This window comes from Diospyros lotus, chromosome 9, assembly GCF_014633365.1.
Source record: "Diospyros lotus cultivar Yz01 chromosome 9, ASM1463336v1, whole genome shotgun sequence".
NCBI lineage: Eukaryota > Viridiplantae > Streptophyta > Magnoliopsida > Ericales > Ebenaceae > Diospyros > Diospyros lotus.
In genome coordinates, this window is record NC_068346.1 from 34,630,980 (window position 1) to 34,645,940 (window position 14,961).

Below are 14,961 nucleotides of genomic sequence, written 5' to 3' on the forward strand. Positions count from 1 at the left end.
TTATCATAAAATATTAATATTTGTGTCAAATTTTTAAAAATCTTAATTTTTTTTGGTATGTTATTACTTATGTTATGGTAGTTTGTTAACTAAGATATAGATAGGGTTGGTAATAGTTTGGTTTGATTTTAATTTTTGTTAAAATCATAATTAAATTAAATTTAAATTATTAAAACCAAAACCAAACTATTACCCATTGATTTTAAAAATTAAAAACTATAACCAAACCATTCGGTTTCGGTTTACACCATAGTCTTTTTAGTTTGATCCATAATCTTCCGCTAGGTTTTATTTTTTTAAATATTTAATTAATTATTTTTATTAATAATTATTTGATTGATAAAAATAAATAATTTAAGATTAGTTTTTATTTTTATTTTTTAATTACTTTATAAATATTAAATATTTTATATATTTGTAATGCATTAATTAAAATACTTGTAAAAAAATGCATTAGTCAATATATATATTATGTATATATATAATATATTAAATATATATATTATATATGTATATTCAGTTGGTTTCGATTCAGATTTTGGTTTAGATTTAGTGAAAACTATAACCATACTCATTGAAATAGTGTTTAGTTTTTTCTTAAATCAAACTATTATCCAGTCAAACGATTTTTAATCGCATTGATCGGTTCGATTTTGGTTCGGTTCTTCACGATTTCGATTGCAATTGCCATCCCTAGATGTAGATAAAAAAATAATAATAAGATATAGAAAGCATTTCATATTTTTATTATTTTTAATATATTTATTAAACTTATCTGACGATTTTTTAAAAAGAAGTTACATGACTTTTTATATGACATTTTTCAGATATGTTTATCTCTTTCCCTTTCAAGATAAGGATATCTTCAACTTTACAAATAAGAAAAAATGACGCATATGTCTTTCAGTATATTCTAAAAAATTTAATAAAAATTTTAGAATACTTCTCAATCAAGCGCGAAGCCAAGATTTTGATTCAATGGGGACAAACTTAAATATAAAAATATGATTTAAAAAAAAAGATAATAATAATAATGATATTAAATTAAAAAAAATTACAATTGTTCCTTATGACTTTTCATATTAGAAATTGCAATTATTCAAAAAAGTTACTTTGATTATTTGAATCTCTAGATTCATCATGACCACGAAAGGTTAGTTCCTGCCATAAAAGAAGTCGAACACAATCAATTGATGCATTCAGAAGAATTCAATAATCACACTGTATTTGTTCTAATTGTCTGAAGAAAACTATCATAATATTTTGCTCTTGATTCATTAAGCTTTTACAGTTGTTTCAAGTTTAATTATGTACACTATTAACATCTCTAATATGAAATTAAAGTCTATCTTTTTTTAAAAAAAGAAAATTATTGAACCTTTTTTTCAGAAAAGAATCACCATTTTCTTATTCCCCATTATTTATTTTAAAAAGATAACAATATAAGTAAAATACGACATCTTTGCTTATACTATATTCTTACCAATTACCAAATTCATTGAATCAAGATAGAATGAATCGTCTTGATTTCGATACTGACACAGATCTTTTTGCAAGTAGACTTTTTTAATTTAATCTCAAAAATTAATATTGTAATTCATTATTGTAGTTCTTAGTTTGGGATCCATAAGAAATTGTGCAACATCAATTTGTTCAATACTTGTTTTGTTAATTTGTTAATTTTTTTCAATATAAATTTCCTCCATACTTACTTTCTTTACTTCACAATTTTTTTCAATTCTTAGCTTCATTTGCATCATCATTGTAAAAAAATAAAATTACAAGCAAATTATAAAAAAATGATGTAATGGTTACTACTATGCCATTATATAATTGTTTTCTTCAATACTTACTTTTCTTTATTTTTATTAGTAAAATATAATATAATATTTTTATTTCTAATAATATATTATTGTAAAAAATAAAAATTAAAAAAAAATCTAGCCCACTAGACCTCACATGACTCCGCCTTTGTTCCCAAACTTATTTTGAGCATTTTATATTTTGATCCAAAAAATATTATAATCTTGTGTTACTCATTTTAACAAACGCTATTATTATATCATCAAAATTGGTAGTTTTAAATATTAATTTTTTATCTTTTATTTAGTTATTTTTTATGATGCTCAAGGTATACCTTAATAAAAGCTGTAGGCACTTTATTTTTTTACAATGAATTTTTGCTTGGGCAAAGAGAAAGATGCAAAAGAATGTCCAATTAATGGGCCTCCAAGTCCAAAAGCTAGAAAGCCCATCCCCTGAAATAGCTAAACTGGGGGATGGGGAGGCCATGGTAATGGTAAAAGGCAAAGCCATTTCTCTTGCTTTTAATTAACCTAATATATATGATTTATCCCCAACCAAATGGCTACATGCTTAAGCCCATATCACATCACATTGAAGACATGCATTATTAATTTGAAAATTTTACAAATTCCTTTATTAAAGTGTTATTGTCAAAGTATAAGAGTTTGGTATACTATGAATTCATGGATTCAATTTTACCTTCACGTAAAACTATACAATCGTTTGTGTTTATCTTAACTTAATTCCTAAATTTTGGTTTATGGCGAATTTGTTCATATGTACCTTAGATCAAGTCAAGATCAACCGTGAGTTTTAAAGAAGGTGTGGTGGTCCGAGCAAAAGATTGTTTATGATCAGAGATCTCTCAAGTTCTCACATTACTAGAAAAAAAAAGTCTTATTAATAAAATATTTTTAAAAATATTCTTTATATATCTTAGTATGTTGCATGGAAACGGAAACGGGAAACGCGAAAACGAAAATGTGGAAACGGTATTTTTCAAAAAAGTTAGGAAATAGAAATGCAGGGTAAACTGTAATTCTAAAAAATATAAGGGTGTATGTGAAATTAGTAAAAAAATATCTTGTTTTTGTAATTTTAAAAAATGACTCTTAGATCCTACTTCTTTATAAAATTACCTTTAGTTTTCATAAATTTTTCTAGAGATTCGATAATTTGTTCTGCTATTGTTACATATTTTCTTGATTTTAAATTAATTTAAAATTTATATTTAATTTTTAAAAAAAATTAAATATTACAACAACATTGTTATTTTCTAGCTCATTACTACAAAACCCAAACCTCGATTATTTTGTGCAAATAAGATAGAGATTAAGTCTAGAAATACCACTTTTATAACCTCTTTATTAAGACTAATCATAAAAATAATTCAATCATTTTCATAAATTTACAATTTTGTCTAATTCTTTCAATTTTGGTAAGTAGGTCTAAATCGACTTAATTAGATGCAATTTTATCACTTAATTTAAAGGGAATGTATTAATGCTGATTTAATATACTATATATCATATAATAATAATATTTGTGAGATTTACACGTATACATAAGTAAACAAAAAATAACTTATTGCACATAATATAGGTTTATTTTTTTTTTTTCATTTTACAAGTTACATTTTTTTTGTTTACCTGTATATGTGAATCCCACAAATATTATTATTATATGACACTTAACATGAATATACTCTTTTAAATTGATTTCATATATTAAATAAATTTGCACTCAATAAAAATAGTTTAATTTTTTCTACGAATTTATAATTTTATACTATACTTTCAATTTTGCTTTTACCAAATGTGGCATTAGTTAAAGTAATAGTTAACGTCACCTCGTATCACTTTCTCCTGATACAAACAAACTAAAAGCAATAATCTTTATTCATCTATTTGGGAATGATTAGAAAATTGAATAAAAAACAGGTGCTGATAAGGAACTGGAATCCATCCATACCGTATGTTTATAATTCTTTAATAATCAATCATATAATATATATATGTATATACATATACATAATATAATGTACACGACTGATCATATCATAAAATTAAATTAATTAATTAATTAATGTGAAATTAGTGTGAATGGGACGGCTCACTGGCGACTATTCACTGTACATTTGCTTTATTCTTTTCTCTCATTATATGATTGCCTGGAATCCCAATTGGTTTAATCTGCAATATTAGATCGACTTTGTGAAGATAAGACTGGGTGTTGAGTCATTGCTGATATTGCCTTTTGGCTTTCTCGGAGAATTTAGGTGAGAAAAACCACTCCTTTCTCTCCCTCTATACAATTGTCCCCTTGCCTCTCCGGCTTCAGACTACCAGTTAGTCCTTTTTGAGGTGGATTATTTCTGGGTTTTTGATCCGTTTGGCTTGTTGGGTCTCTGATCAGTTGTTCTTAATTATGGGAAATCTGTGTGTGTAATTTGATGTGGGGTGTAGTTGTAATCGCGGAATTCGATGTGTTTGGCTCTTAATCTGGATTCGGGGCTCTTGGCTCTTGAAATCATCTATGGTTTTTTAAGGGTTTTAATCTGCTGTGATATGGGTTTTCCTTGATTTGGGATTGGATTAGATTCTCGGAGCTGACTTTACCTTAACCTGGTTTGTGGAATTGGGTGGTTTAGGCTTATATTGTTCGTTCTTTTTCTCTGTCTAAAGATGTCTCTTTTCTGTGTTATTGCTGTTTATGCAGCTCAACTGTGAGGTTCTTTAATTTCTCTTCTTTTCTTTTTGGACTCTTTTTGTTTTTCTTGTACATAGATTGTGTTCTTTCCCACGAACGTTTAGAATGATTCCGTCACAGATATCAGAAGTTCTTTCAAGTATTCTAACATAAATGTTATTCTACACCTCTAATAGCATGTACTGGTAGGATAGTGGATTCATGATTGATGGTCTTCTTGGAATAGATGTTATAATTACCAAACGATATGGTAAATGTCAATATTTGATTCTTCGGAGTTCAATGATTGGAGATGTATGTGGTCCTAGTTAATTACCCTCTGGCGTTGCTTGTTGCAGGTAATAGGATATTAGTTCTTAAATTTTATGCTTTCTGCATTGTCGAGTTCATCAGAGTTGTTGGTAAATGGGATCTGAGGGCCCTCCTGCAGTAACAGTCCACATAACAGGTTTTAAGAAATTTCATGGAGTTGCAGAGAATCCTACTGAAACGATTGTTAGTAATCTAAAGGAGTATATGAAGAAAAAGGGTCTTCCCAAAGGGCTGATCCTGGGAAGTTGCAACATTCTTGAAACTGCCGGACAAGGAGCACTCGTTCCCTTGTATCAGACACTGCAATCTGCTGTGAGCACAAGAGAAACTGAGTCATCCAATCCAGGAACAATCATTTGGGTAAGTGTTTCAGTTGTTATCGGATCCACTTTCTGTAATTACTTTTTACATGTACGGTGATGGTACTAACTTCGTGGACTGTGGGAGAATGCTCAAGATTTGGTGTTGGTAAATGCACATTCCTGTTGCACGTGGAAATTCTTGCAATCGTGGACAAGTCTTAACATCTTCCAGAATGAGATGAGGCTCTTAATTTATGGAAGCCTCCTTTTAGCATGCATTGTAGATGTGGAAACTTATCACCCTATGGTATCATTTATATCTTTAATAAAATGATGTATCAGGATAGTTTGTGAGATTTGAAGGAACAGTTGATCTTATTATTTCTGGCTCCTTGATATTATAAATAGACTGCAAAAAATATCTCTCAACTACATTGCAAAGAAGATTGAACTTTTGGAGTTCCAATGGCAGTGGTATTGATGTGTGATTTTATTCAAGAATCTTCATATTTGAAGATTTGTGAGTTAGTCTTAGGTTGCTGCTTATGTATGACAACTTTTATTCTTTGGATTATTTTCCCTGAGCCTAGTGGAACATGAACTAAAATTAAATTATCAGAACCTTTTTGGCTGTTATTTCCATTGAGACAAGCATGATAACATCTATGCACCCAAGAAATTCCACTATCTATTTAAGGTGCTATCACACCAATTGTCTTCCCATGTTTCATGTACCAAACTTTGCCTTTCTTTTTCCCAACATTTCTTCAGCTACACTTTGGAGTTAACAGCGGTGCAACAAGGTTTGCTGTTGAGCATCAAGCTTTCAATGAGGCTACTTTTCGGTGTCCTGATGAAATGGGTTGGAAGCCTCAGGTCTGATAGAATGCCCTAGGATATTCTTCACTCCATCTTTAAGTTCTGTGGCTTTTGATTTTGATTGGATACCTGATCTTGTTATTGCAGAAAGTTCCCATTATTCCTGCAGATGGAGGAATTTCACGAAGACGAGAGGTAGGGTAAACTCATCAATCTTTCTCATTTGTAATTCTCCTGCACTTTTCATAAATTTCTTTCAGATTTCCATTGCTGCAGTAAATATGCATTAGCTATTATTATTAACTAGCTTTATAATGTGCAGTTGTGAAATTCAGCCCTGGAATGCTCATTTTCAGTTGATGCATATTGCATCTGGCTTTCTAATTCCACCCACACCCTCATCCACACACGCACGCAGGCCGAAAAATTATATCCTAGAAGATGAAGAAGTTATTTGGGAAAGTTAATTTTGTACCCCTGTAGATTTTCTGATTTATTTGTTAGTTTTACATTTTAGAGTTTTTATATTACTGTTTAATTATATGACCGATGTAAGTGTTAAGTTAGAATGTTAAGCCTAGTTACTTTTGGAATGCATTTATCATTAACTTTACCCATGAGATATGTTAAGCTGTCCAGCAGAGATTCCTAGAAAATTTTGGTTTAAGTCCTTATCTTACTTAATATAGGTTGAGCCTTAATTGGTTTCAGAAATATTCCTTGTAATTTTAATTTTGGGATTCTTTTGGACCTTCCAGGTGAGAATCCTAGAAAACCTTATAGATTCTATATTCTTATAGATTCTTCTCTGTTTGTAATCTGTGTTTTAAGTTCTCACTAGTCTACAGCAAGCTTCTGCATCAAGAAGCTGATAGTAGGCCAGCCTTTTAATTGTAAACTTTAGCCTGAAATAGTACTTTGTACAAAGAAATGATTCAGATTTCTTGCTCCCCACTGTTCTCAGGTTTTCTCCCAACCCAGCAGCCATGAAAGCTAATTGTGTTTTCTAAACAGTATCTGGACGATTCTGACTGCTAATGTGTCAACAGTACTCAACTTGCTGACTACTAAGGCATTAACTTGTTATCTAAAGCCTTATATACCATATAGCTTCCCCTTGTTGCATCTTTGTAATAAATTATGTCAACTGCACGAAGAGTTTCTTTGCATTAATTAATCGAGATGGTGACGATGAACAATGAAGAGTTCTCCTCTACTACCATCTGCAAGGGGCTATGCCTTGACCGTTCCAAAATTATTTTATTGTATTTGAGAAATCGCATGTGTTTGTTATGGGAATCTGTCCATTTTCTATCCCATTTAGATTTTTGTTGACCTTCCCTTGTGGCAAAACAAATCAGCAGTGAACTATATATCAGTAACCTGGATAGACTTCTAATGTCTTCCAGAAACTGCCTTTTCCTATCCTCTCTCTCTCTCTCTCTCTCTCTCTCTGTATATATATATATATATACATATTGTTTGGTAATGCTTTGTTGATCTAAACCTGTGGGAAGGTGCCACCTGATAGTTGTTGATTAGATTGTTTTGCAATAACTGTATACATAAAGCATACGTGCTTTCTGTTTCCGCTGCATATATTGTCAGTGGTCTTTTCCTGCGTGCTTAATTATACTTTGAGATGGAAGAAATAAATGAATATCTAGAAGTTAGAAGGTAATGTTTATGCTCTATGATGCGTTTATATGATGTTTTATTCACTGAAATCATTGTTCCAGTTGATTTGGAAAAAATGTGAATAGTTCCTTGGTATAGTGAAATTTTATCACTGAATAATGAAATTTGCACTAGTTATCTTACAAACTTGAACAAGTGCTGGAAGTTCAAGATAGTGTAAGAACTAAATCAACTTATAATAATATATATTGAGGACCAATGCTATCTTTCATGTTAAGCTTGATGCTTCTGTAGTGATTGCGCCTCCTGGAGTATGGATAATATTATCCATGTAACTGAAAAGAATAGTAACTGTAAGAGCGAAACAAGTAAAACTGTAATGTTAGTTTTTGATGGCATGCCCTTGGTTCTGTATGCAGACTACCCTTCCTGTTGAAGAGATAACAAAGGCCTTGGCCAAGAGGGGTTTTGAGGTGGTGACCTCCGATGATGCTGGTCGTTTTGTTTGCAACTATGTGTACTATCATTCACTCCGCTTTGCAGAGCAAAACGGGACAAAATCTCTCTTTGTACATGTGCCACTCTTCTTAACAATAGACGAGGAGACCCAAATGCAATTTGCTGCTTCCCTGTTGGATGTACTTGCATCACTAAGCTAGTATTTCACCATCTCCCTGGTCTGTCTTCATGTCTGGAGGCATATTTGCCTGTATTGTTATTGGCCATGTATGTGGAAGGGGATGGTTTGTGTTTGTTTTAATGCTTTATATAATAAGCATGTGAAGGGGAAATGCATTTTGGCACATGCATCTCATGTACTCTCTGGTATTCTTCTTAACGTCTGAAAGCACCGTACTGAAATTTCAAGCATCTTTCATGCTACCTGTGAATGAAATCCTTCCTCCATCGGCAACATCGTGTACTCATTTATGGGTAGAAGATATTGATATTGTGCCCCTTAATCACCTCCATGTTGTAGAATATGATTCTTGGAGTTTTAGATTTCTGTTATGAGATGTTAGTTGCTGTAAGGCTGCCCTTTTGTATGGCTGAATGGTCGGTCACATAGCCCACAAGCCCAATTTTTGCTCTTTAGAATTGATGTTTTGTAAGTTCTGAAAATGGGATTTCAAAAGAAATTGAATCCCATTTTCTGTTCTCCTGTGCCCAACCCGAGTTCCCATTTTGTTATCTAAAGCCAGATTCCTTTACAAGGTGGGGTGAGGATACACATATCTTCTTGTTCTTGCAGGCTTGAATTTTTTAAGTATTGACACAGCTGTGGAAACTGAGAAATTTGAAGGTTCTGTTACTCAAAAAGTGATCATTATATGCCCTATGTATAGGTCACTAGCCCCGGGCTTCATAGCTCTTAAATGGGCTCAGCTTGGACCACAACCAACCAGATTCAGAGTGAGAGTGGCATGATGCCTCCTTATCCACTTAGGGTTCCTCCCTACTGCAGCCACTTTGCCTCTATTACCGTCTAATGTTTGTGTCCTTTTGTCTGCACTGATTTGATAATCTATCAGTAGTAAACATTCATTTTAAAAATGTTTTTGTATGAAATTTTAACACATAATTATTCACTTCAATGAGTTTTCTTTTTGATATACAGATGTTTAATTGACTTATTATATATAAAAAAAAGATCTATATATAACACCAAGCTGTAATATCACTAGCTAAAGTTGAATCTTGAATTCAAATTATTCATTAATCTTTTATTTACAAGCATATCCTTTTGTGAGATCATTATTTTTCATTACATCTGTCAATAAATCTTGTAAAGAATTATGTTGTGGACATAAAATGGTTTTTTTTTTTGCTGGTTTTCAACTACTTAGTTAACTCTCCATCTCTTTCATATAGACTTGAGACTTTGAGATTCATCGTGATAAAAAATAACACTTTTAGTGATGAAAATGTTAGTAATTTTTTAATCTTAGTAAAAGAAAACCCAAGTGATTTTAATTTGATGAGAGTTGACACACGCCATTTCGAATACCTAAAACATCACTTAGTAAGATTTACTCAAATAATATCTTTGGCTCTCTCACTCTTAAACTTATGGCAATTACTCCAATCATAATCAAAAGTTTCAAATTCTGTTAAAAAAAAAACAAAAACAAGAAACTGTTGGCCCTCTAGTTTTAGGTCTAACTTGTAGTCTCTTCCCCACCTAGGGGGAGCCCATGCTTGTTGGGGGCTGAAAGTCCAACTTGATGTATACAAGTTGGATTGGGACTGGTTATTTTCTACACGTGCACTTGAAACATTTTCTTTGAAGAAAAAGTAAAATTCCTATAGAAGTTTGATCCTGAAAAGATCTTTTTTAATGTAACAGTACGACTCTTCTTCAAACTGTAAGCCACCGCGATAGAAAATTTCATTTGAATGAGCCAGACAAAATGAAGATGATGGCAGGAAAAACAATACAAGTTTATATGTATATTCTTATTAATTTGTAATCCAATGGTTTGATAAAATGAAAGTTTAGTTCTGCTTCTGTCCTTTCCTCTCATCTGCATATATATGGTAAAGCTAAACTGATGGAAATTGATGAACTCAAAGGCATTGAGCAGCATCATATTGCAGCGTTGAAGGAGGAACGCCCTCTAACAAGCAATAAACTGGAGGAATGGTAAGTGTTGAAAGAACTCCAAAGGCATTCCAGCAGAATGGATCCTCCAAGATCTGGCCTTGAGCTGGAAGAAGCTCCAAATCCGAAAACGTGAGGTTTGTACAAGGAACTGTATCGCTGCAGGCCAGACGCAGAGGTGGGCTCCTGATGTCGTAGCTTCCCTTGATGTTGGAATACAAGATGTCAGTGATATGGACTGCAGAAGTCTGGTTGGAGCAGGCCTTGCTGGAGCAGTAGTATTGGTCGATGATGATTGGATTTCTAACCGCCTCCACGTGGATGTTGCTGAAGGTCACCTTAGATACCGATCCCGACCCTCCTTGCCAGGTTTTGATCCGGACGCCATTGTCAGAGCGCTTGATCACTGAGTCCCTCACCGTGATGTTTGAGACACAGGCTCTGGAGTTTCGAATGCCCAGGCTGCCAATGCTGCGACAACCAACAACCAGACAACCAAGAAGAAGCATGTGCTGTTTCTTAGCATTCTGAGGCAAGCTTGTGGGTAAAGAAAGATTAGGGTATGGGCTAAAACGCTTTGGAAATTTGTAAAAAGGGGAAGTCCTCAGCTGTTTGCAGCTTTCTTAAGCTTAAAACTATAGTCTATGGTTGCTGAAAAGTAAGTTTGTCCTCTTCCAGAAAAACTATGAGACTGGCAATGAAGATACCTTATTCCATGGCTGGGGCCACATGTTATATTCCTTATGTCGACATTGAAAGTTCCAGATCCAATAGATACACAGTCATCGCCTGCATAAAGAAAGAGCTGGCATGCTGAGCTGAAATAGCTTCTTTTGGAGAGAGAAGCAAGGAAGTTTTTCAGGGCCTTTGCAGTAGTAGTTACCATTAGAGATAAGTGAGTTGTATATCTTCACATTGCTTGTGTTTTCGATGTGAATTCCATCGGTGTTGGGGCTTTGAGAAGGCGACTTTATGTAAAGCGAGTCTATGTGGACATCCCTGCAAGCATCAAACCGGAAATGGAACTGTGGACTGTTCTTGATATTGAGTCTTTGCACTGTCAGGTTGGAGCTCATGAAGAACCTTATAGCCTGTTCAGATGTTAATACACACTCTTCATTATTCCACTAGAATATGAATTTGGGAAGAGCTATGAATGGTTTTGGTACTTACCACTGGGCTGTCACAAGGGCCAGGCAGAGTTTTCCCATTGATTCCCTGTTCCATTTCCATCTCAGTAAACTTGCAAAAATGGAATCAGTAGGGGTTTTGGTTCGAGTGAAAAGAATGCTTACTTTGTGAGGCTTACAAGGAAGATCCCACCATTTCTCTCCTCTCCCATCAATGAGCCCACCTCCTTGCATGGACATTCCATTGACTCGATAGAACACCAGCCACTGTCTCCTGCTGCCATTCTTAGGCCACGATTCAGGTCCATCCGGTGGCATCACAGTTCCCTCAATCTTTTCCCATAAACAAAACAAACACCGTGAGAATCTACTGAATTCAATATTCTGAAGACAAAACAGAAGGTGGTGGTTCTAAGTTTGCAGCAGAATATGCACACTACCTGAAACAGCAGGCCAGATTTACAAGGCCCAGTGAATATGGAAGATTGTATCATGAAGGAGTAGCTTCTTGGAACAAGAAGTGTTGCTGATTCGGCTTGGCAAGCAGTGTCCCAAGCCAGCTTGAATGCCTGTGTATCGTCTGCGACACCATCACCAGCAGCACCAAAAGACAGTACGTTGAACACTGGAGTGGAATCAGAACTTAGGCCAGCAGCTGGCTGCGGCGCTGGAGATGGAGGGATTGGATTTTGAGACAGTCCAATAGGCTTGGGTGCTGAAGAAGGAGGGACTGAAATTTGAGACAACGATCGATAGTGCTGCCTTCCCTGAATAGGGAGCAAGAGCAAGCACAATGAAATGCAGAGAAACAAGGGAAAAACAGAGAAGAATTCCATTGTTAGTTTGGCTATGGAAGGGAAAGAAACTTCCCCATATATATATATACACTTGATAAAATTAATCCCAATACCCCTAGAGAGAATGTCTTTCTCACTGGCTAGGATGTGAAGATCATGGTCTTAGAATTGGCAGAGCTCCACTAAAGACCTCATAGGTTTTGTCATTATCATCAGCTAGGGATTGTGTAGACTTGTAGGATGAAGGTGCCTGCGTTTTGGGAAGGCCTAGAGAAGCACAGAAACTGACTAGAAAAGGTGCCTAAAATAGCTAAAGCTGAGGATGGTACTACTACTGCTGCTGCTGCTGCTGCTGAATCAGTAGAATGAAACCAGTTTTTATACTACTGGGAATTCTTAATCTTGTTAGTGGAAGCCCCTTTTTGGGCCTGGCCGGAATGCACCAACGACTTATTTTAATCATGGCAAAACCGACCATTTCCATTCAGAGAAATTGGCTTTTCTTGAGTGAAGTTGTGGGGAGGCTGCAAGTGAGCAGTGAAGACAAAAGAGAGAGAGAGAGAGAGAGGCGTAGGGGAGTGGGAAGGCATCACAAAGAAGAGCTTTTCGATCCATTAACTTCCCATTTGGTCCCAAAATGAGTAGTTTGACTTGGGAGGGGGAGGAGGAGGAGGAGGAGATAATGTTTCTGAAGATGGAGATCCCATTTCGAGTTTCAAAATGGTTTCTTCTCAGTTTCTGAGGAGCCAAACAAGACATCATGCGCACTGGGGGGGCTTGCAATGTGTTCAAGCATAAGATTATACAATTCTATTCCTCTCAATCTCAGGCACTAGTTGAAGGGTGGTCATGCTTTAAACCACCATGCTCATCAAATTTTCAGCCCACTTTCATTAATGTTTTTCCTAATCTCAGTAATTAGCATTTAGTACTTGTCTAATTCTACTACCAAATTTCTATTATCGCAATAATCACTCTGGCAAAAAGCATTTTTTGATAAAATAACTTTAATTAATTTAAACATAATATACTTTTGAGGCTCCAAAAACACTTTTTTTTACCACTAACCAATAACATAAAAATGAGGAAATACTATAATCTAATGAAAAACCCTTTTCTACCAACCTGGCCAAGTAGAAGTAGGCCACTAATTAAGAACCCACAAGCAGCGATTGACCTACCCCCATGATTCTTCCACCTTTCTAATGGCTTAGCAAGCAATCATGAAGAACCCCACTTTGAACCCTCTTTGGTTGTGTCATATCTTTGTCTTCTTATTCCCTAAAGCTCTTGGTTTTGTGAGCTATAAGCAGAGAGATGAGAGAGCCAATTATGAACAGTTTTGAGGCAATGACATTGTTTCTTTTGCCACTCCTATAGATGCCCACTTTGGTTCACTTTCTGGCACTGAAACTGGGATGGCATGCTTAAATTATACTGTCCCTTGAAAATTAATCAAAATGCTATTTACATATTCACTGTTGATATTTTTATAATATCATTATATTTTATATTATATATAGTATATATTGTGTCTAAGAAAATGGGTCAAATCCCAAAGAAAGAAAAAATTCATAAAAAATAAGTTATAGATGTATGAAGTTATCGAATGACCGAGAGACTCGAGACGAATTAACTGAGTGATCAAAATTGAACGATTGAGACCAAGAGATTAAGTGACTTCACCCAAGAGTCTTTTTTAAAGTTTTCGAAAGATTTTATCTAAAATTCATATATTACTTGACCATTATTATTCAATAGACTCTTGCAAATCTCTAATATTATCGCTCATAAATTTAAAAGAGAGTTTAAAATTATGATTGAGGATAATGTTAAAAGCATTGCATTCAATAAAATGTGGATAATGTTTTGGATGACATGACATCAACGCAAACTCTAGTAGTGTTCAAAGTGGGGGTGGCAAGAAATTTAAATTTTTTTCTCAACTTCCCATGTGGAATAGCACTCTCCTTAAAGTCTAGAACCTTCCCTCCCAGTGGACCAATACATGAGCTCTGAATTGTATTATTTGGTTAAAATAAGTTTTTGAATCGAATCAATTAATTAAATTAAATTTTGATAAAACAACAGTTATTCGATTTTGACAGTAATATATTAGTTTTTAACTGAATAAACCAAACTGACAGGAACATATAGTTACTGTACAAAAGTACCACTACCTTTAAACCAGTTTAATAAGCACACTTAATATGTCTTCAATTCTGTTGAACTTTCTTAATATTGGTTATTTTAATTAAAAATTTATTAATTTCAATTTTATCATACATAAATTCGGTTCTATTGACAAAAGACACTATAAATAATTAGAAAACTATGAATTCGATTCATCTCAAGTAATATAGACAATCTATTTTACGTGTTTGAGAACTTGAGATAACACAAGATTGTGAATTTAATTCTGTCTCCGTATCAGAATACGTAATTAATTGTATCTATTCAAAAGGTTAAACCCTTAGAATTTGCCTTGTGATGAATCTATCCATTCATCTAAGATCATGGAACAAATAAATTTTGAGTTTTAAAGAGAGTAAAACAGGTCGAGACTGAAAATTGATTATATTTGAGGAACTCTCAGAGTTTTTCACATTATTAAAAAAATAAAAAAACCAGATGCTCACCCCACCGATGGACAATAAACATCCCTCAAATTCAGCAAGCCCCCTCTTGGCTGTAAGTGGCAGTGTGGCACCAACTTTCAGCCTTCTGCATCTCCAAGTTTTGTATTGTTTTTGAAATTCGAAAATATTATTTCAACACTTAAATTTGACATTTGTAATTACAATTTATATTATTATCTTATGTTCTATGTCATATCAATACAGATA

General features: G+C 33.9%; 2 protein-coding genes across 4 annotated transcripts; one reads left to right on the plus strand and one right to left on the minus strand.

Annotated features, from left to right (window-relative positions):
• Positions 1–3,936: 3,936 nt before the first annotated feature.
• On the plus strand, positions 3,937–8,499 carry LOC127809973 (uncharacterized). 3 transcript variants are annotated; one of them, XM_052349183.1, is made up of 5 exons: positions 3,937–4,084; positions 4,854–5,187; positions 5,901–6,005; positions 6,096–6,143; positions 8,006–8,499. In XM_052349183.1, exons 2-5 carry the CDS (start codon positions 4,921–4,923, stop codon positions 8,243–8,245), a joined length of 660 nt encoding a protein of 219 aa, XP_052205143.1. In that variant the 5' UTR covers positions 3,937–4,084; positions 4,854–4,920; the 3' UTR covers positions 8,246–8,499. The 3 variants fall into 3 exon arrangements, with proteins under 3 accessions (XP_052205143.1, XP_052205142.1, XP_052205144.1); XM_052349182.1 differs by having other exon boundaries at positions 4,022–4,169; XM_052349184.1 differs by lacking the exon at positions 3,937–4,084 and adding an exon at positions 4,176–4,765.
• Positions 8,500–9,941: 1,442 nt separating this feature from the next.
• On the minus strand, positions 9,942–12,474 carry LOC127809972 (polygalacturonase At1g48100-like). The gene is made up of 6 exons (XM_052349181.1): positions 11,759–12,474; positions 11,484–11,651; positions 11,362–11,406; positions 11,072–11,279; positions 10,896–10,977; positions 9,942–10,659 (listed from the first exon to the last, which is right to left on the minus strand). Exons 1-6 carry the CDS (start codon positions 12,152–12,154, stop codon positions 10,155–10,157), a joined length of 1,404 nt encoding a protein of 467 aa, XP_052205141.1. The 5' UTR covers positions 12,155–12,474; the 3' UTR covers positions 9,942–10,154.
• Positions 12,475–14,961: the final 2,487 nt, after the last annotated feature.

Coding starts and splice junctions, on each gene's coding strand:
- LOC127809973 (XM_052349183.1), top strand. CDS start 4,921: ATGGGATCTGAGGGCCCTCCTGCAGTAACAGTCCACATAACAGGTTTT. Junction 6,006..6,095: donor AAATGGGTTGGAAGCCTCAG/GTCTGATAGAAT, acceptor TTGTTATTGCAG/AAAGTTCCCATTATTCCTGC. Junction 6,144..8,005: donor GAATTTCACGAAGACGAGAG/GTAGGGTAAACT, acceptor TTCTGTATGCAG/ACTACCCTTCCTGTTGAAGA.
- LOC127809972 (XM_052349181.1), bottom strand. CDS start 12,154: ATGGAATTCTTCTCTGTTTTTCCCTTGTTTCTCTGCATTTCATTGTGC. Junction 11,652..11,758: donor AATCTGGCCTGCTGTTTCAG/GTAGTGTGCATA, acceptor TTATGGGAAAAG/ATTGAGGGAACTGTGATGCC. Junction 11,280..11,361: donor GCCCTTGTGACAGCCCAGTG/GTAAGTACCAAA, acceptor ACATCTGAACAG/GCTATAAGGTTCTTCATGAG.